Source organism: Ranitomeya imitator, chromosome 10 (assembly GCF_032444005.1).
Source record: "Ranitomeya imitator isolate aRanImi1 chromosome 10, aRanImi1.pri, whole genome shotgun sequence".
NCBI classification, from domain to species: domain Eukaryota; kingdom Metazoa; phylum Chordata; class Amphibia; order Anura; family Dendrobatidae; genus Ranitomeya; species Ranitomeya imitator.
In genome coordinates this window covers 41,688,800-41,711,760 of record NC_091291.1, presented here as the reverse complement: position 1 = coordinate 41,711,760, position 22,961 = coordinate 41,688,800, and the positions used below count along the sequence as shown (strand labels likewise).

General features: G+C 40.1%; 1 protein-coding gene across 6 annotated transcripts in view; it reads right to left on the bottom strand.

Annotated features, from left to right (window-relative positions):
* The window catches only part of LOC138651843 (serine/threonine-protein kinase BRSK2-like), a 341,472-nt gene that overhangs the window by 27,017 nt on the left and 291,494 nt on the right, over positions 1–22,961 (bottom strand). For all 6 annotated transcript variants that reach the window (XM_069742386.1, XM_069742385.1, XM_069742384.1 and 3 more), the window contains 3 exons: positions 9,561–9,725; positions 7,990–8,087; positions 1,097–1,247 (listed from right to left, as the gene is read on the bottom strand). In XM_069742386.1, the coding sequence (XP_069598487.1) occupies positions 1,097–1,247; positions 7,990–8,087; positions 9,561–9,725 (414 nt within the window). The remainder of the gene's footprint in view (positions 1–1,096; positions 1,248–7,989; positions 8,088–9,560; positions 9,726–22,961) is intronic.

Genomic DNA, 22,961 nt, shown 5'->3' with positions numbered 1-22,961 from the left:
GGCTGATGTTGGTGGACAGGGGAAAGGGCAATATCTCTGGCCCCTTCCCAGGCTATTAATATCAGCCCGCAGTTGTCTGCTTACCCTTTGCTGGTTTGAATTTATAGGTGGAAAGTTCTTTTTTTTTAGGGGCCCACACTTAAATTAACCAGTAAAGGCTAAGCAAACCGCTGTGAACTGTTATTAATAGCCTGGGAACCTTTTCAATATTGTCCCTTTTCCCAGATTATTAACATCAGCCTTCAGCTGTGGGCTTTCCCTCTGCTGGCTATGAAAATTATGTGTGAGCCCACACAATGTTTTTAATTTAATTCTTAATTTTACACACAATGTATACAGTGGGTGCTGAAAACAACTCCAACCATTGTCGCCTGGTAGCGCTAAACTCAGGGAGATCAGACGACAATGATGAGAGCTGCCTTCAGCACCCTACGGCTGGGAACCGCTAACTGTACTGCTTTTCCTAGGTGCCAGTATGTGTCACATGGACAGCACGCGGATGCCACACAGATGTGACACATGGACAGCAAACGGATGCACGGATGTCACATATGTACACACAGGCATGGACCACGGATCTCACCAGTACTAACTTTCCTGTACAGGAATCACCAGGACTTGTGAAGGAGGTCTAAGAATTATATTCAGCATAAAAAAGAACAAGGAGTTCTGGAAATGATTGTCCAACCCCACACAGAACCCTGATACGAGCACCATCAAATCTGTCTCAGATTGCATAAAGGGGAACAAAGTTTTGAACAAGTGACATCTGCAGAAGATCTGTGGTTAGTCCTCCAAGATGTTTGGAACAAACTTCCTGCTGACTTCCCTCAAAAACAGTGTGCAAGTGTAAAAAGAAAAAATTAATGCTGTTTTGAAGGCATAGCGTTGTCATTAAATACTGTAGGGTGATTTAGATTTCTCTTTTGTTCCTTTACTTTGCATTTTGTTAATTGATAAAAAATAGACCTTTATCACTTCTATTTTCGAAAGCCTTCTTATATTGCAGAATTTATTCCACACCTGCCTAAAACTTTTGCACAGTACTGTATATTATACTTTCCCAAGAATGTTTATTAATGGTAACTTGTTATACCTTTGACTGTGCTGTGCCATCTCAATAGCCCGTCGTGCAGGCACCGGTGAGCCACCATCGGTCACACTTAAGACTTCCATAGACTTTCTCTCTGGGCGGCGTTTTCCATGGCGGTTCAACATTGGGGAATCAACTCTTTTCCGAGGTGGATCTATTTTAAAAATGTAAAAAGTATAATAAATAGGGTCATACAGAGATAATTTGGGCAAATTAACCCCTTAATCCCATAAGACGTACTATCCCGTCCAGGTGACCTGGGACTTAATTCCCAGTGACGGGATAGTACGTCATATGCGATCGGCCGCGCTCACGGGGGGAGCGCGGACGATCGCGGCCGGGTGTCAGCTGCCTATCGCAGCTGACATCCGGCACTATGTGCCAGGAGCGGTCACGGACCGCTCCCGGCACATTAACCCCCGGCACACCGCGATCAAAGATGATCGCGATGTGCCGGCGGTGCAGGGAAGCATCGCGCAGGGAGGGGGCTCCCTGCGTGCTTCCCTGAGACGATCGGTACACGGTGATGTACTCACCGTGTACCGAGCGTCTTCTCCCTGCAGTCCCCGGATCCAAAATGGCCGCCGGGCTGCATCCGGGTCCTGCAGGGAGCACTTCCGGGTCAGGATCAGGCTGCAGCTGCAGCTCTAATCCTGCCCTGCTGTATGTCAGATCGGTGATCTGTGATGTCCCTCCCTGGGACAAAGTGAAAAAGTAGAAAAAAAAATTTCCACACGTGTAAAAAAAAAAAATATATTATTCCCATAAATACATTTCTTTATCTAAAAAACAAAAAAAAACAAACAATAAAAGTACACATATTTAGTATCGCTGCGTCCGTAACGACCCGACCTATAAAACTGGCCCACTAGTTAACCCCTTCAGTGAACACCGTAAGAAAAAAAAAAAAAACGAGCCAAAAAAACAACGCTTTATTATCATAATGCTGAACAAAAAGTGGAATAACACGCGATCAAAAAGACAGATATAAATAACCATGATACCGCTGAAAGCGTCATCTTGTCCCGCAAAAAATGAGCTGCCATATAGCATCATAACCAAAAAAATAAAAAAGTTATAGTCCTCAGAATAAAGTGATGCCAAAATAATTATTTTTTCTATAAAATAGCTTTTATCGTATAAAAGCACCAAAACATAAAAAAAATGATATAAATGAGGTATCGCTGTAATCGTACTGACCCGAAGAATAAAACTGCTTTATCAATTTTACCAAACGCGGAACGGTATAAACGCCTCCCCCAAAAGAAATTCATGAATAGCTGGTTTTTGGTCATTCTGCCTCACAAAAAATCGGAATAAAAAGCGATCAAAAACTGTCACGTGTCCGAAAATGTAACCGATAAAAACGTCAACTCGTCCCGCAAAAACAAGACCTCACATGACTCTGTGGACCAAAATATGGAAAAATTATAGGTCTCAAAATGTGGAGACGCAAAAACTTTTTTACTATAAAAAGCGTCTTTTAGTGTGTGACAGCTGCCAATCATAAAAATCCGATATAAAAAACGCTATAAAAGTAAATCAAACCCCCCTTCATCACCCCCTTAGTTAGGCTAGGTTCACATTGCGTTAATGGGTTAACGCTAACGGACAGCGTTGCACGGCGAAAATGTCACAATTAACGCCGTGCAACGGGTCCGTTAGCACACCCATTGACAGCAATGTGATTTTCGGGTGTAGCGCATCGCTAGAGCGTGCCATTTTCGGCTCGCGCTAGCAAGGTGCCGTTCTTTTGTGGCGCGCCTCGGACGCTGCTTGCAGCGTCCACGGCGCGCCCGAGGTCCGATCCCCGATCTTCCAGAGCGGGGACGTTAACGCGACCACTAAACACGACACCTAGCCTTAGGGCTAAACGGATTTCCCTAACGCAATGTGAACCTAGCCTTAGGGAAAAATAATAAAATTTTAAAAAATGTATTTATTTCCATTTTCCCATTCGGGTTAGGGTTAGGGTTTGGATTACATTTACGGTTGGGATTAGAATTAGGGGTGTGTCAGGGTTAGGTGTGTGGTTAGGGTTACAGTTGGGATTAGGGTTAGGGGTGTGTCTGGGTTAGAGGTGTGGTTAGGTTTACAGTTGGGATTAGGGTTAGGGGTGCGTTTGGATTAGGGTTTCATTTATAATTGGGGGGTTTCCTCTGTTTAGGCACATCAGGGGCTCTCCAAACGCGACATGGCGTCTGATCTCAATTCCAGCCAATTCTGCATTGAAAAAGTAAAACAGTGCTCCTTCACTTCCGAGCTCTCCCGTGCGCCCAAACAGGGGTTTACCCCAACATATGGGGTATCAGCGTACTCAGGACAAATAGGACAACAACTTTTGTGGTCCAATTTCTCCTGTTACCCTTGGGAAAATACAAAACTGGGGGCTAAAAAATAATTTTTGTGGGGAAAAAAAAGGATTTTTTTATTTTCACGGCTCTGCGTTATAAACTGTAGTGAAACACTTAGGGGTTCAAAGTTTTCACAACACATCTAGATAAGTTCCTTGGGAGGTCTAGTTTCTAATATGGGGTCACTTGTGGGGGGTTTGTACTGTTTGGGTACATCAGGGGCTCTGCAAATGCAAGGTGACTCCTGCAGACCAATCCATCTAAGTCTGCATTCCAAATGGCGCTCCTTCCCTTCCGAGCTCTGCCATGCGCCCAAACAGTGGTTCCCCCCACATATTGGGTATCAGCGTACTCAGGACAAATTGGACAACAACTTTTGGGGTCCAATTTATTCTGTTACCCTTGTGAAAATACAAAACTGGGGGTTAAAAAATAATTTTTGCAAAAAAAAAAAAAATTATTTTAACGGCTCTGCGTTATAAACTGTAGTGAAACACTTGGAGGTTCAAAGCTCTCAAAACACATCTAGATAAGTTCCTTAGGGCAGGGGTCCCCAACTCCAGTCCTCAAGGCCCACCAACATGTCATGTTTTCAGGATTTCCTTAGTCTTGCCCAGGTAATAATTGCATCACCTGTGCAATTCAAAGGAAATCCTGAAAACATGACCTGTTGGTGGGCCTTGAGGACTGGAGTTGGGGACCTCTGCCTTAGGGGGTCTAGTTTCCAAAATGGTGTCACTTGTGGGGGGTTTTAATGTTTAGGCACATCAGGGGCTCTCCAAACCAACATGGCGTCCCATCTTAATTCCAGTCAATTTTGCATTGAAAAGTCAAATGGCGCTCCTTCCCTTCCGAGCTCTGCTATGCGCCAAAAAAGTGGTTTACCCCCACATATGGGGTATCGTCGCACTCAGGACAAATTGCACAACAACTTTTGTTGTCTAATTTCTTCTCTTACCCTTGGGAAAATAAAAAATTGGGGGCGAAAAGATCATTTTTGTGAAAAAATAAGATTTTTTATTTTTACGACTCTGCATTATAAACTTCTGTGAAGCACTTGTTGGGTCAAAGTGCTCACCACACATCTAGATAAGTTCCTTAAGGGGTCTACTTTTCAAAATGGTGTCACTTGTGAGGGGTTCCAATGTTTAGGCACATGAGGGGCTCTCCAAACGCAACATGGCGTCCTATCTCAATTCCAGTCAATTTTGCATTGAGAAGTCAAATGGCGCTCCTTTCCTTCCGAGCTCTGTCATGCGCCCAAACAGTGGTTTACCCCCACATATGGGGTATCGTCGCACTCAGGACAAATTGCACAACAACTTTTGTGGTCTAATTTCTTCTCTTACCCTTGGGAAAATAAAAAATTGGTGGCGAAAAGATCATTTTTGTGAAAAAATAAGATTTTTTATTTTTACGGCTCTGCATTATAAACTTCTGTGAAGCACTTGTTGGGTCAAAGTGCTCACCACACCTCTAGATAAGTTCCTTAAGGGGTCTACTTTCCAAAATGGTGTCACTTTTGGGGATTTCAATGTTTAGGCACATCAGGGGCTCTCCAAACGCAACATGGCATCTCATCTCAATTCCAGTCAATTTTGCATTGAAAAGTAAAATGGCGCTCCTTCCCTTCCGAGCTCTGCCATACGCCCAAACAATGGTTTACACCCATATATGGGGTATCAGCATACTCAGGACAAATTGGACAACAATTTTTGAGGTCCAATTTCTTCTCTTACTCTTGGGAAAATAAAAAATTGGGGGCGAAAAGATCATTTTTGTGAAAAAATATGATTTTTTATTTTTACGGCTCTGCATTATAAACGTCTGTGAAGCAATTGGTGGGTCAAAGTGGTCACCACACATCTAGATAAGTTCCTTAGGGTGTCTACTTTCCAAAATGGTGTCACTTGTGGGGGTTTCAATGTTTAGGCACATGAGGGGCTCTCCAAACGCAACATGGCGTCCCATCTCAATTCCTGTCAATTTTGCATTGAAAAGTCAAATGGCGCTCCTTTCCTTCCGAGCTCTGCCATGCGCCCAAACAGTGGTTTACCCCCACATATGGGGTATCAGCGTATTCAGTACAGATTGTACAACAACGTTTGGCATCTATTTTATCCTGTTACCCTTGATAGAATAAAACAAATTGGAGCTGAAATAAATTTTGTGTGAAAAAAAGTTAAATATTCATTTTTATTTAAACATTCCAAAAATTCCTGTGAAACCCCTGAAGGGTTAATAAACTTCTTGAATGTGGTTTTGAGCACCTTGAGGGGTGCAGTTTTTAGAATGGTGTCACACTTGGGTATTTTCTATCATATAGACCCCTCAAAATGACTTCAAATGAGATGTGGTCCCTAAAAAAAAATGGTGTTGTAAAAATGAGAAATTGCTGGTCAACTTTTAACCCTTATAACTCCCTAACAAAAAAAAATTTTGGTTCCAAAATTGTGCTGATGTAAAGTAGACATGTGGGAAATGTTACTTATTAAGTATTTTGCGTGACATATCTCTGTGATTTAAGGGCATAAAAATTTAAAGTTGGAAAATTGCGAAATTTTCTAAATTTTTGCCAAATTTCCGTTTTTTTCACAAATAAACGCAAGTTATATCGAATAAATGTTACCACTAAAATGAAGTACAATATGTCACGAGAAAACAATGTCAGAATCGCCAAGATCCATTGAAGCGTTCCAGAGTTATAACCTCATAAAGGGACAGTGGTCAGAATTGTAAAAATTGGCCCGGTCATTAACGTGCAAACCACCCTCGGGCCTTAAGGGGTTAAGCCATGTTTGACTATTCTCGCATTAGCTTCTTTTCATAGAATCAGAGAATGTTAGAGTTGGAAGGGAACTCAAGGGTCATCGTGTCCGGCCCTCTGCTCAACGCAATGGGTTTTGAAGATCTTAGTGTTCGTAATATTTTTCCATCCTCTCCATCATTAATTAATTTGTCTTTGCAGAAATAAACGGCGATTGCACCTTCCTTAGATCATTATTTAATGCAAAGTAAGTAGTTTGTTTTTAACCAGTAGTAGGAGAGTTAGTAAAAAGTGGCAGGTGCCAGATCGATTCAATAAAGATAAAGGCTACATAATAAAGAATTCAAGGCAGGGCTTTTGGACTTGCTTAGGGAATATCCAATACTACAAGCTTCTGCGGAATTTATTACTAATACGGTAAGTAATGACTCTGGTTGCATTTTACAATTATAGACAATAATTCATTTTGGAAGTTAAAGCTCCCCATGGTGCAGTCTGACATCATACCTATAGAAACTCATAGCAAAGAGAATAGCATACGTACTAACATTTTCTGTTGAGAATGCCCTGGTAACCCCCCAACCTACACTGGATCACCCACTTTGGAGCAGAGTTCACTCATACCTCAACCTTTTTGGTCAGAATGCCCTAAATTTGCCGGAATTGTGCTCACTGCTTAAAAATTCAAGACAATATCTGCAAAATTGGGAAATATGTAATAAACATGCACTAAATGCCCTGAAAGTGGGCTGAACTAACTACTGAGTTCACGTGCTTCAGATTGGTACATAAAATCATGCACACAGCTATGTAATATTCATATACAAATATTGACAGTAACATTGATTGTACTAAATAACTCATTGACTTTAAAGGGAATCTGTCAGCAGGGTGAACCCTCCTAAGTCGTCTATATGGGCATGTAGGTCATAGTAAGCCGAATAAAATGATATCTTTGTTCCAGAGAAATCTATATTTTTCTTAATATGTAAATGAGTTGTTAAGATCTATGGGAGGGCCATAGATCTCCCGGAGAATCTGACCCAAAGGATTATTTTGTACAAAAGGAGGCATTACCAGTGTGAAACATGTAATGACTGACAGTCTGCTCTCCTGATCTACATGTCTCACACTGATATCGCCCCCTTTCATTTAAAATAATTCCTGGAAGCAGATTCTCCGGGAGAGCTATGTCCAGCCCATAGATCTTAACATCTCATTTACATATTAAGAAAAACAAAGATTTCTCCGGAACAAAACATCGGACAGCAGATATCAAGGTATCATTTTATTCAGCTTCCTATAACCTACATACCCATATAGATGGCTTAGGAGGGATGATCCTACTGACAGATTCCCTTTAAATGTGACACTGGCATAGGATGCTATTTTTGCAAAAAGATTGCTTCCGAAATATCTGATCTGCCAGACCTGTCCTGGCAACTGTAAGTGCAATTATTGTGTAGTGAAAACTGGACTGTGGAGCATTAAAATCCTGTTCCTTGGACTGATGAATGAAAGTTCTGTATGTGACATTCTGAAAGGTTTTTGAAGAATGGCTGGCTAAGTAGGGCTCATTTTCCTCGTTTGCAAGTAGGCAAGTGGACCAGTTTTAGGCAAGATCTTTCCCTGTTCCAACATGACTTTGTGCACAAAGTAAGGTCTATACATAGACATGGTGTGACGATTTTGGTGGAACTCGAATTTCTGCCCAAAGTCCTGACTTAACGCCAAAGCTGGTGTTTCATTTGCATCAGTGACCGTATACACCATACCTATATCATTCCGAGGAGGGAGGTCTTCATCCTCACAGCTTGGATATCTTTCTTTACGATCCAGGAGAAGATAATAAATCATCTTTTCTTGGTTTTCACTGAAAACAAAATATTAAAATGTTCTTAAAAAAAATTGCAAGTAATGCAAAATGTGCAAATGTTATGTATTAATAGGCGGCTTTCTTGTCAAGTTTACGGATCAGTTTGGAGGAACAAGTCTTGTAGATGGCAGTATTTTTCAGAAGCTTTCGGTCCTTCGAGAACTTTGTACTAAAGGACAATGGATGATTAATATGGAAAGCATCTGGCTGCACACAAGGTGACCCTAATTTTGAACAGATAGATGAATGTACATTTCATGAAGGTCATAATTATGCTATGAGTTGTCACTAAGAAACAAGTATCACGTTACAATAGCCGTGTTCTCAAATCTGTCAGGATTTGTCCTATTTCACCGTTTTATCAACTCGCTGGTCCACAGACCAAATTCACCAAATGACGATCACAAAAATGGTAAATTAATTCACTAATCCATCTCACTGGGTAGTGAATCAACAAACCATAAATTGGGCAAACATTTATCTAACTTCTAGCCAGGAGCCTGAACTTTTATTTCACATTGAATTTTGTTATTTATCAGCAATGTAATAAGGTGTTTCTGAGTAATATCCAGCTCTGATAAATAGGGAGAATACAGCTGTTCCCACAGTGTTAATCTTCAAGAGCGTGACATAGCTGCATCCAAAGGAACAATCTGTAAGAAGGGGACATCTCTGCTTCTAAAGGGTTCATCTGAGTCTCCCACTGCATACTGAACACAGACTCACAAATGCATGTATCACAATTTTACAGTTTTCCTGTTCCAATAGCCTCCTCCTTCTCCTCCTCTATCTTATTTTTCCTCTTTGCTAAATTCAGCATTAAAAGCAAGGAATAAAACATGGAAAAAAAAAATTAAACGCCAAAATTAAGATTTTTTTTTTTGATCACTGCATTACCCCTACAAAAAATATAATCAAAAGAGATCAAAAAGTCACGTGCACTCCAAAATGGTAGAAATAAAAACTACAACTCAGCACGTAAAAAAAACAAGCTCCAGAGTGTTTTATAAATGTCCTCTATGATGTCAAGACCTTTGATTAAATCCTATTATGTTATTTCCTTTTTGTTTTGTTTTTTATCATGTATATAAATCTCATTCTTTCTCCATCCATTGTGGCCTGAGGAAGGCTCGGATTCAGTGCCATAATGCGTAGCCCTATACAATTTTTAATAAACTCTTTATTTGGTTATGTTCGCCCCAGTTATTACTAAATTATTTCTGAGCAGCAATGCTTTAAAATATTTCCTCAATTTTGTAATTTTCATTTATGTTTAATACAGTGGTGTCCGTGACCAGCCGTAAAAGGGTAAATAGCCTCAGCTGCCTATCGTCGCCTTAGCACATGAACACCGGAGTGTGGCTAATACCAAATTGTGCGAGGATTCCTCTCGAAAAGAAAACAGTAAGCAAAATACATGTATGATTTAAAAAAAAATCTCATTTCCTATAAAGAACCATGAATACTTACTCTTCATTCTGTAGTTCTAGTTTCAGCTTGGTTTTATCCCTGAAGCAACCCAAGGAGTGCATACTATCCAGGACATCTGGGTCAAACTCACTTACTGAGTGAATTCTTCTGATGGACACCTTTCGGGGAGTGGGCTGCTCAGGCTCTGGTTCGTTTTTGCCACCCCTGCAGAAAGAGTCAATACATGTTACTATAGGAATACTAATGGGATTTAGGTTGTAGAAGAATAACATTAGTTTGAACACGACAAAAGCAGTGAGTGGACACATTAATATATTCATGTCACTCAGTAAAGGTGTCAATCCATCTTAGATTGCTGTCCACTGAACTTACCCAATATGATCTGTAAGAGGAGAGTTGAGAGACCCTCATATACATCAGATGTTAAGCCAATCTTTCCAAAGTCAACATTGATCAAATATATATAGGGATCCTAAAGGTTCCCACACACATTAGACAAATATTGGCTGAACCAACCGGCATGAATCCTTTGTGCCAACAATCTAAAGTCTTTGAGGGCCCCAGACAGTTGGTTATCGGGGGAGATAAGAATCCGGTGTGTCCAATTTTAGACTAACGATCCTTTTGTGCTCTAAGAGATGAGCTGCTGTCAGAGATGTCTGGTAGATAATACACCTCCACTCATCAGAGGAAGCGCTCCTGTGGATGGGAGAGTTGGGTGAGATAGTTGCCGGTTGAACCATTGCTTGGCCAACAGCTATCTAAAGTGTATGCCAAGCTTATTAGTCAGACTTCCCCATGAGAGTACAAGATAAAGGTACCGTCACACTCAGCAACTTTGCAACGAGAACGACAACGATCCGTGACATTGCAGCGTCCTGGATAGCGATCTTGTTGTGTTTGACACGCAGCAGCGATCAGGATCCCGCTGTGCCATCGCTGGTCAGAGCTTGAAGTCCAGAACTTTATTTCCTCGTCAGGTCGGCGTGTATCGTCATGTTTGACATCAAAAGCAACGATGCCTGCAACGTTTTACATGGAGCTAACAACCAGCGAGAACGATAAGTGAGTCGCCGTTACGTCACTGGATCGCTCCTGCATCGTTCTGGAGTTGCTGTGTTTGACGTCTCTACAGCGACCTAAAAAGCGACGCTCCAGCGATCGGCTCATTGTCTATATCGCTGCAGCGTCGCTGAGTGTGACGGTACCTTAACCCTTTGCTTAGCACAACTTTGAAGCAACCACTAGTCACCGAATATATTAAGTCCTGAAAGGCATCACAAGATACCATCTGGTCTTATTTGAAGTTGGCCATTTCCCAGTAGAAATCATTTCTCTGGTGAGCCCAAGACATCCAAAGTTCACTCTATAATAGTGGTCATTGATGGCCATCATTTTGAACTTTAGAAGATTCTGCCAATATATATATATATATATATATATATATATATATATATATATATATATATATATATATATATATATATATATATATATATATATTAACCTTTCACAAGAGATAAATATGAAAAATACTTCAAAAGGAAAATATAAAATCTAATATTATTTACCCTATACTTGTTTGTGTTTAGTTTTTTCACACTGTGGGAGAGTCAATTATTGGGGGAACAGATAGGGAAATCTGTCACAAAGATGTGGATTGTCAAATGGTGTTCTCTCCCTGTTGCTCGAGATACATTGCGGATGGGGTTGATGGATTACTGGACAGGACTCTTGTGAGGACTTGGCGGTCATACTGCACATTGGCGCCAATGACAAAGTTAGAATTAAGTGGAAGGTCAATAAAAATAATTTCAAAGATTTAAGCCAATAGGTGGCACTAGAGTTCTAGTCCTCTTCCTCTCTGAAGAGACAATTTGCATATTTCCCAGAGGAGCATTGCGGCTTTAAGTCTCCTCATCTCGACATGCTTAACATGTCACTCTCCGCAAGGAGAAACAATACCTCTTGGATAAACATTTAAGCCAGAAGTTTATGGCAAAGACCTCAAACGGTAGTGATGTGTGAAATACCACCTCTACCACATGCCAGCCCAGGTGGGTTTTGGGTTTCTGGGGAACTGGGCTGAGTTCCCTGTTGACTACAGGTGCTATGTTAGGGATGGGTTTCACCACAATAGGGAGGATGTATCTGTGCTGGGGAAACCATGGCTAGAAGGTTAGAGGAGTGTTTAAATTGGGAACTGGTTAGTACAAATGGGGAAGACAATGTGCCGTTTGATAAGGTGCCACAAAAAAAGTTGGTACATAACATGAGACTAAGTGAAAATATGTGTAAGTGGGTTAATAACTGATTCAGTGATAGAAAACAAATGGTGGTTATTAATTTGGTTATTATTATTGGCTATTAATTGGGCAGCACAATGGCTCAGTGGTTAGGTTCAAATCCCACAAAGAACAACCTCTGCCAGTAGTTTGTATGTTCTCCACGTGTTTGCGTGGGTTTCCTCTGGGTTCTCTGGTTTCCTCGCACACTCCAAAAACATAATGATAGGGAATTTAGATTATGATCGCCTATGGGAACAGTGATGATAATGTCTGTTAAGCACTGTGGAAAATAAAATAAATGTCACACATTCTGATTGGATCACGATTAATGGTAGGATCCCACAGGGGTCAGTATTGGGCCTTCTTCTTTTTAACATTTTTTTTATTAATAACCTTGTAGAGGGCATACAGAGTAGAATTTCAATATTTGCAGATGATATTAAGCTTTGCAAGGTAATTAACAAGATAATTTAATATTACAGAGGTATTTATCTAAGCTGGAGGTTTGGGCAGAGAAATGACAATTGAAGTTTAACATACATGAATGTAAGGTCATGCACTTGGCCCGAGGAAACAAAATGTGCAATTATGCATTACATGGTAAACCTGGCACTGAAATATATTTGGGTTGTATTAGTGGACAGTAAAGTTAATTTTAGTGAGTAGTGCCAGGCAGCCACTGTGAAGGAAAACAAAATCATGGATGCTCATGACGAGAACATAGTTTTGCCTCCAAATAAGTCACTTGTGCCGCCACATTTAAAATATGGTGTACAATTTTGGTCTTTGGTGTCTAAGAAGGACATAGCTGAACTAGAGCGTATGCATAGAAGAATGACTAAGGATATTAAGGGAATGGGTGAGCTACAATACCAAGACAGATTATTAAACTTGGGGTTATTCAGTTTGGAAAAAAGAAGGCTAAGGGGTGATCTTATTGTAATGTACAAAAATGAAGGGACCGAACATGAATTTAATATGGAGCTTTTGGCATCTGTCTCATGTTTTTTTTTGCCTATTTATGAATCAACATGTTAGGTTATAGGTTGAGCTCAATGGACTTATTCCACCTTCAACCTTAAAGCTAGCTATGAAACTTAAGTATGACCATGACATTGAGTTTCCCCAAAACACTTTTAAACCTTACGGCAACAAGATATTAACTTTTCTACTATAGTAATAGAATTTCAAATGTTTTTCCTCTGAGATCTACAGAAGTAAAATTAACATTTGTAAAACTCCCTGGTGGACTTGTGGAAATATTTGTCTACACATACGCGTATAACACTCTTGTGTAGTAGAGAAGGTCACAGATGGCAATATGCCCATTAGTAAATGCGCTATTTGTAAAGACTGAATCCTATCTTCCACCATGGAGGAGCTTTATATGTGTTTATATTGGAGTTTATGATTCTGCGACCTGATTCTGTCTACCTAAACCAGTGCTTTCCAACCTAAGTGTTTGTCGTATAGCGGTCACAGGTTTTACGGAAGAAGTCGACCTCAAGAACTGTCATTTTTGCAACGTTCCTACCCAATTAAAGAATAGCAAAATGCTTAATACATTCCTGTAATGGTTTAAACAGACAGTAGCAATATTTATAAGGTAGAAAAGAAGGACAACTCATTGAAAACAGAATCAACAATAACATAAACCACCACAACAAATCAAGAATAGAAAGAAAGAAGCTCCAAAAGGATCCACACTGAACGCGTTGTATGTAGGATCTTAATCGGGCCTCTCATAACCCATTATCTTATAATGGAGCCATTGGGGCAAAAATAGCAGATATGACCAGAACCTTAGCTAATAACAAATCATCACATATGGTTAAATATTCTGCTGAAAGCATTTATCCACAGTACAAAGTATGTAGGTTTTATATCGAGAACGGGTGAGAAATGATAAACTTTTAAGACCAATCACAAATGTATTACATAAAATTGATAAGCTCCAGTTCGTTAAGGTGTTTATGCCAGAATTATAGCTAATAAACCTTAAAAAGTAGCAAAATTCTGTTGTAAAGTTGGGACTTTTGGCACCAGTTTTGTCCAGCTCCACCAAAGTGGGCAGAGCTCGTTAAAGATGGAGGTGTTGCAATACTCGCCTGTCTAATAATCCGTTGTGGCGTACCTTACACTACAGTAGAAATGTTACTCCAGTCTCTGCCCAGAGAAAGATTTCTGGCAAGAAGCACAGAGGCGCCTGCCACTTTTAAGATACATCTGATTCATTAAGAAAAGTGCGCCTCTTGAATGAGGCAGCACTTTCTCCACCATGCAACCTTCATTAAGACTGGTATTTACAACACCAATCTTAAAGATGGGCATGTAGGAATGATATGTTCATAATTGACTAAGAGAAGCATGCCACTTCAGTGGAGTGCGCCTCCATGTTCCTTGTCAAAAAAGGTTACTCCAGTCGGAGACTGGAATAACATTTCTAAAGTGTTTGGAGTGCGGGAGGAAACTGGAGGAAACCCACGCAAAGGTAGGGAGAAAATACAAACTTCTTGCAAATGTTGTCCTTGGTGGGATTTAAACCCAGGATTCCAACACTGCAGTGCGAACCACTGAGCCATAAATCACTTTATAAAACGCTAGGCACTGGATAGGATTACCACAAATTAGTCATGTGGTTGGTGTCCAGTTCAGGAACAATCTCATAGTCAGCACTCCAGTCCTACTCCTCTCACCTTCACATTTCGCCAACTGATGTAAGTCACCATGAGAAAGTTGTTATAATCAAACCAGTAGGAATCGGGTTGAGAGCGTGACTGTGTGAACTGCTCCTGGTCTTGACATAGGTCCTAATCCTGCTCTGGTCTACTAGACTCATCCTTGCATTTCACAAATTGGCCACTGACTCAAATAGATACTGAACAATGTTTACGAAAACTCTTGATTGCTTCCACCTGCTACAATAACAGCCTGTCGCTGGCGAAACATTCTTGTTATATCGAGGTCTCCTCCAAGGACATTTGCCTTGTTTTCACTTACAATGGCTCATCCAACAAAACCGCATATTAGTCATTATGTTTGCAAAACGGGCATAAGACAAAGGGCTTTGTTATATTACAATTAGAGATGAATGATTGTCTCCGATTGACTATTTTAATGGATTTGCAGATTTGAAGATTCACTGGTTCATAGAATACAATGGGAGACTTGTTTGCCCATTAATTTAAAAAGTGACAACCAAAAAGACAGCGATATGTTACCACCTGATCTCAATATGTCAGGTTTGTAGAAAAATATGCTACAGAATATAACAATGTTCGGTATAAGATGCTTCGGTTGACAGCCGTCTAATGTGTACGAGGGCCTTTGGTCTTGGAAGTAACCTGGAAAATCTTGTAGGTTCTTCATGGTCTTGAAAGTAATTTGGAAAATCTTGGAGGTTCTTCATGATCTTGGAAGGAACTTGGAAAATCTTGGTGGTTCTTCATGGTCTTGGAAGTAATTTGGAAAATCTTGGAGGTTCTTCATGATCTTGGAAGGAACTTGGAAAATCTTGGTGGTTCTTCATGGTCTTGGAAGTAACTTGGAAAATCTTGTAGGTTCTTCATGGTCTTGGAAGTAACTTGGAAAATTTTGGAGGTTCTTCATGGTCTTGGAAGTAACTTGGAAAATCTTGGAGGTTCTTCACTTTAGCTTTATTTTAAAACATCTATTAATAAATACTGTAATAGAGGTCAGTGGATTGATTTATGGGATTTTGCACCATTGTCCAGGTCAGTGGTATCTAGAGGCTAGATGAGAGGCCAGCGAGTCTCTTACCTCCCGGAGCCCCTGGAGTGGCATTTGATTTGTCAGAGCTGGTGCAACGTCATCTATGCAATGTGACGCACAGGTGACATCACTTCAGCCCCTGGCTCATCAAAAGCCTCACGGGGGATGCCGGAAAGCAAGAGATTCGAGGGACTTCTTTCTATCCGCCAGGTACCAATGATTTGGATGATGGACTGGAGTTCCACAAATTGATCCACTCATCTCCAATAAATAAGCTCCTGTTGGGGCTGTTCATGTATCTGTGATTGTAAAATCACAGAGACATGACCAAAGTTGATCTGAGTGTTGGATCACAATCGATAATGAAAGTCATGAAAAATCTGGACAGCACTTGGCATCTGAGTGCCGATTTTTAAAAACTTTTAGGTGAGGCTGGAGATACTTCTTTTTCGTTTCATGTAGGATAAAAACTTCTGGAACTAGGATCAAACTGTGACCGAAATCAGTGATGAAACTTGGTAAATTTTTCTCGATCTTGAGCAACCTGTTATGTGAGTGAGCCCTTTACATCCGAGTTTAATCCAAATTTCATGAATTTTTCGCGGATGAGAAACAGCAAAAAAAAGTTTATCTATCTTTAGTATCCGAGTGCTGTCCATTTTTTTTTTCCCGGACCCATAGACTTGCATTGCCAATTTTAATCCAATACTTGGACATATGTCAGCGATTTTTTGCCTACAGCTTGGTCCTTGAAAAGTCAAGGACATACAAACAGCGCCATTTACTATTATAGGTACAAGTGAAACGGTGAAAAACACAAATAAAAGTGTGAATGAGCCCTAATACTTATACATTAGTAAGTGCCATAAAATAATTAACTAGTATGAAGGACTCCAGAATGTGGGAATAATAAGTAATAGAAGTTATATATCTGTGTACAGCATTTGATCGTCGCAGAGAGCGATACTTAACATTCCGTCCCTGTAGAACGTATACTTTACATTTTTGATGCCTTAGGCGGTGTGAAAACAGTGACTTCTCCTGTGTCACAAATTGCTGACACGGAAATCTAGAAATGCGTTCGTCCTTGGTGCTCAGGAGTCTAAGAACCAAACTATAGACTGACAGTTTTCTGAATTTTCATTAACCTTTTGCACAGAATTTTCTCCTTTTTTAGGTATGTACATGATCAGAGCTTTAAATCATATTTGCAAAATTTGGCAACAACCACAAATCGGTCAATGATATATGGGCTTGGAGCTTGGAAAAAAGTGATATGTAAATGTGTTTGAAGTATGAATATACTGAATTTATGTTGCAACGGCCCCATCTCAGTCCAGACCTCAATCCAAATAAAATGCTGGGGCATGACCTCAAGAGAACTGTGCAGAAGCCGATAACCGCAGACCTCTATAGACTGAAGCAATGTTGTGAAGAAGAGGGGGTCAACATTCCTCCACGAGGATGTCAGAGACGGATAAAGTCAACTAGAAAACTATTACTTCCAATTATTGCTGCTGTGTTTCTGTAGTCTATAAGATTCATGGGGTGTACTTAATTTTTTTGCAGATTTCTTCTGCATTTTTGCCCAGTTTTTTAAATTATGTTCTAATATGTAAATCCATAGAAATAAGCGAGGTTGTACTTAGATGACTGTACACGTTACTTTAGCATAGATGGACTGATGTCCTAATTTCAGTGGTGGTTCTATGGGGATTGTCCAGGCTTAGGGATTAAATCTGAAGTGACTCTATGTGACTGCAGACTTGTGAATCTTCATGGCATGCACAGTACTCGCTGTCAAGACTTGACTTGCATACGTTTGGCCACATTCCTACTAGATGTGTCCAGCCTCTTGTAGTCACTTGTATTTGACAAGGCCATGCAAGTATAGTTGACATGTGGCCTCATGTACACAAATCGTATACTTGCTGACGACACAGGAGAATCCTGACAGTGTGCTTAGTGCATGCTGTGAAGATTCACAAGTCTACAGTCACACAGTGACACTGTAGATTTCAACCCCAAGCCTGGATAACCTCTTTATTAAAGGAGTTGTCCAGTTCAAATCGAGAAGTCTGCAGTCACCTTGTGTGACTGCAGACTTATGAATCCCCCCCAGGGCACGCACTGTACGCTGCAGGGATTTGCCGGTTGTGAGCAAGCGGGTGTGTATGCGTTATACATACTCCCGACCAGATCCCATCTAATGGGCGTGACCAAAGTGGACTGTGCTAATCGAGCCTGCGTGAGTTCTACTGTTAGGCCACAGTCATACGTTCAGTATTTGGTCTGTATTTTACCTCAGTATTTGTGAGCCCAAACCAGGAGTGGGTGATAAATTCACAAGTAGTGGTGACGTGTTTCTATTATACTTCTCCTTTGATTGTTCCTCTCCTAATTTTGTCTTCCAAATACTGAGGTAAAATACTGACCAAATGCTGAATGTGTGCACATGGCCTTACAGAAAATATGATGCCTTCCTGTGGAAAGTATGAGTCTTCAAAAACTGTGTCCTCTTTTAGAAAACAGCTGTATTGCGCCATTTTGCTCCTGTCAGGGGACGACAATAACACCATTAGTAGTGAACCCATGTGATAAACCAGCTTACAAAACCTTGTGCTTGGGACTCACATTGGTTTGGGCTTCAGAAGTTAAGAAAAGTACATAAACAGCATATAAAATCTGAAGGAGAATTTTCAGACTTCACAGTAACAGTGGCGCATCGGTCGGAAAATCAATATACAACGTAATGGGATTTATGCAGCAGCACAGAATTAGTGTAAAATAATGCAGTTTCTGTTCAGAGTGAAGGACATTATCCGCACGGCTTTTGTTCTCCATCAAACATTTGCAAGGGTAAAAAAGTATAACCGTGCATTACTCAAAGCAATAGCCTTCAGCATGGGCCATAATATTTTCAGAAATTCTATATATTTGAGAAATAAATACTGCAATATAGGAGAGGAACTTGTGATCTACATGAAGACCTTCAACTCCAAAAATGTTTAATCCCTTCCCAACCATGTGATTTTCCATTTTTGCGCTATGATTTTTTCTTTCTTTTCTTCTAATCTGTCACAATTTTTTTTATTCTTCTGACCACGAGAGATTGTTGTTTTTGTGGAACGAGTTGTAGGTTTGAACTGCACCATTTATTTTGACCATTCAATGTTCTGGAACATTCCGCCATTGTTTTTTGAGTCTTGTTTTTAAAGCGTTAACCATGCTATAAAATGACCTGGCAGTATGATTCCTCAGGTCGGTAGAATTACAGCGATACCAAATTTGTCTATAATTTTTTTTTTAGGGGTAACAAAACAAAAATCGTAATTTTCTTTAAAAAAAATTGGCTTGTCCCGTCCTTTTCTGAGACACGTAATGTTTTCATTTTTGTGTTGATGGAGCTGTGTGAAGACTTTTTGTTTGTTGATCTAAGGTTGTATCTCTACCATTTTTAGGTAGATACGACATTAGGTATATATATAAAAATAATCCGCGCTGGGTTCTCCAGTTTTGTGACCACTAAATACCTCCAAAAAACAATAAATATTTGCACCTTTTATATGACAATAAAAAACTATTAAAAATAATAAGTTTGTGCTGTGTTTTAAAATAGCTCCACCGTGGAGCACAACATTACCATAAGGAAATTCTGAGCGAGATAATAAATTGATTTTTTACCTAGTGCGGTATAGTCGATAATATCCACAGTTCCCTTTAGTCGGTCTTTGTAAAAGTCCAAATGTGGAAAAATGCGGCTTCAGTGGAGTTTTTTTTCCTCTTTTGCTTTCACGTGAGCGGGCTCCAGGCAGTGCCCCGGCCGGCGGCAAACAGCCCTATGCTCGCTCACTGCTAGTAGCGACTAAGCGCTGTTGTGCAGCTCTCGGTTCTCTGCCTCTGCAGGACCTTGCGTGACGTCACGGTCATGTGATTGCTCACGTGACTTGCTACAGATAGCACGGTGGACCAATTTCCTACTAGTTTCGGAATAGGACGTATTCCTTCATCATGAAAGCAAAAGAGGAAAAAAAACTCCACCAAAGCCGCATTTTTCCACATTTGGACTTTTACAAAGACCGACTAAAGGGAACTGTGGATATTATCGACTATACCGCACTAGGTAAAAAATCAATTTATTATCTCGCTCAGAATTTCCTTATGGTAATGTTGTGCTCCACGGTGGAGCTATTTTAAAACACAGCACAAACTTATTATTTTTAATAGTTTTTTATTGTCATATAAAAGGTGCAAATATTTATTGTTTTTTGGAGGTATTTAGTGGTCACAAAACTGGAGAACCCAGCGCGGATTATTTTTATATATATACCTGTTTATAGCTACTAATACAGAATGGTGGCACTGTATTTGTATCCGCTGCAGGATTCACAGTTTCTGAAGCGCTACTGGTGTGCTTAATTAGATACGACATTAGACCTGATTTTTATTGCATTTTTTTGCGGTGTTGTAGAGACCAAAAGACCGCGATTCTTTTTTTTATTTGTTATGCCATTTACCAATCTGGTTAATTAATTTTATCTTTTGTAAGACCGGACTTTTATGGATGCGGAGATTCCAAATATGTATATTTTTACAATTTTTTTATTTCTGTAATTTTAATGTTAGTATATGGGAATGATTATATATATTTTTTCATTTTTACTTTATTTTTAAGTCTCCTTGGGAGACTTGAACCTGTGATCATTCCATTGCTTATACTATATAATGCAATACAATATACAATAGTATTGCAGTATGTAGCGAAAAAGACATTCTCTTGATAGGTCCACTTACATGCTGGGTTTTATAGGAGGGCCAAAATGGTGGTAACAAGTGCCATCCGCAGACCCCTGCAGCCATAACAACCCATCAGTTCTCTGTGGTACGCATTGGACTGGGGGCAGTTTTAGCCAGTGACCGAGCGTATCGGCACTAACATCATTACAATGCTACTGTCAGACATTGATAGTGATCGGAATGCACTCCAGATGCTGTATTTACAGGCAGATGCCAGCTGTATGTTACAGCTGGCATCTGCCTGGTACATTTCGCGCTCATCTCTTGAGCCCGTTCCATACATGGAGACCTGTCAGAATAAGTACTATTAAGTCTTATATCGGGAAGTGGTTGAAGGGCACATTTCTCTGGATTTTTAATTTAAAGGGGTTGTTCATTACTTAGACAACCCCTTCTCATTCCTCATCTTTGGCCCCGTTGATATAAAAAAATTATACTCAACTCCCATGCTTTTGTCATCCCAGCCTTTTTTGTACTTGCGTTCCCGTGGGCTCAGATGAAGTTGTGACGTCACATGAGCCCTGACCCCAATCAGCGCCAACTTCATTATTTCTGTCTTAGGACTTGTTGAACATCATCAGGAAGCCAGGGCTGCAGTTGCTGTCCTACTTCATCTTGATGTTCAATTTGTCCGATAATGGGGACAGTGACGCCAGCACTGATTGGGCACAGAGCTCGTGTTTCATAACAACTGCACGTGAGCCTCAGGATGCAAGTGCCGACTGCTAGAATGTCGTCAGCATGTGAGGTGATAAGTGTTTTGATTTTAACGAGGCAAAACATAAGTAATGACAAAAGGTTGTCCTAGTAATGGACAACACCTTTAAATGAGTACTTCCTCCAACTGAGTATGGAGCAGTTTTTTCTTTTTCTTCTATGCCCCTGTGTTCCAAAGTTATCCCCCCAGTGATAAAGACATACATTTTTCCTTCAGCCACAGAACTTCTGTGGGCATTTGCTTTTTCTCCTCTGATGTTGCATGCAAGAAGTTCTATGGTACATGTCCAGATGAAAAAATTAGCATAATTATTACCAGTGGGCATAAGTTTAGAATGGAGAGTCACGGAAGAAAGAGAAAACTGTTCCAAAATCAGTGGAGCAGCGAAAAATCAAGTAGGCACTCAGTTTAGATAAAAAAAAATCCAGCAAGAGGTCCTCGTTAATGGTGGTTGGCCAATAAGACAATGTATGGCCAAGATTCATTAAATCTTGCATTTCATACACTGGTCCTAATTAGGGTTGTGCCGAAATAAGATGAGCCAATTTTATTAATTTGGTGTATTTTATCAGTGGCGTACACTGACGTAAGAAATGCCACCACTTTTCATGAATTTGACAGGGAGCGCAGCCACCCCCGTCCTGATATCTCCCTAAGGCCGGGGTCACACTTGCGAGTGCAATGCGAGAAACTCACGCGAGTCTCTCGCTTCAATACCCGGCACTGCCACCGGAACTCGGGACCGGAGTGTGCGGCTGCATGTATTTCTATGCAGTTGAACGCTCCGGTCCCGAGTGCCGGGTATTTATGCGAGAGACTCGCGCTGCACATGCAAGTGTGACCCCGGCCTAACTACCTATTTTGGTAGAGCTGCTTGAAACTGGAGTGAAAACGCCAAAGCTTGCTAATTTTTTTACTCCAGCTTTTTTTTACAATCAGCTCTATGTCTTCTTGAACTTTGGGGTCAATGGTTTTTGACCAACAATTAGACAGCTTGATTGCACTGTCTGTAACCACCGTTCAGCGCAACCCAGCGTTTCATTACCTAATAATTCCACACCACAAACTGTGTTTTACTGTGGCAATAACTCCCTGAGAAGTAGATGAAGTCGTTATTGGAAAATAATAAAACGAGATGGTCAAATGAGCCATTTATTTAGCTTCAAAGATTTAGCTTCAGAGACAAGTCTGTCCTTAAATAAAAACACAAAGCTGAACTCAATATCGCCACCTAATTTCTCAGTTCAGGTCAAAATCCTGTCTTCAATTCATCTAGTATGTCCCAATGTCCCTCTAACCTTCGTCAGGCTGCATCATTTCACAACATTAACAGGCTGCAGAGGTACAATTGTACCTTCATATATATTTTATTGAAATTTGGCCAATTTATTCTGGACCAAAACTGCAGAGATGTCACGAAATTTCAGCCCTCTACGGCTTTTCGAAAAAAAAAAGTTATTGCAATTTTAAAACGGAATAGTTACAATTGTACCTACTCAGCCAGACGAAGGTTAAATATTCTTATTTGTATGGTAATATAATAATGTATGTGTTGTCCAAAATTACTTATAAGTGCTTATGTTATTCATTGATTAAAATTTCTAATTTGTTTAAAAAATTAACATGGGTGCTACTTTAGGTTAAAACTAGATTATGAAGAACTCTCTAAAAGATTATATAGAATTTTTATGTTTAGCTTTACAATTTAGAAAGCCTGCTGTCATCTGTGGCCTCGACAGGCTTCCATTAATAGAATGCAGATCCGTTTGGAATTATCAACTTTTCCTCTACTGCACCTGACAATGATCGAAAAAAACATTTTTTAACAGATACAGGTGCTTATCACAAAATTAGAATATCATCAAAACGTTAATTTATTTCAGTTCTTCAATACAAAAAGTAAAA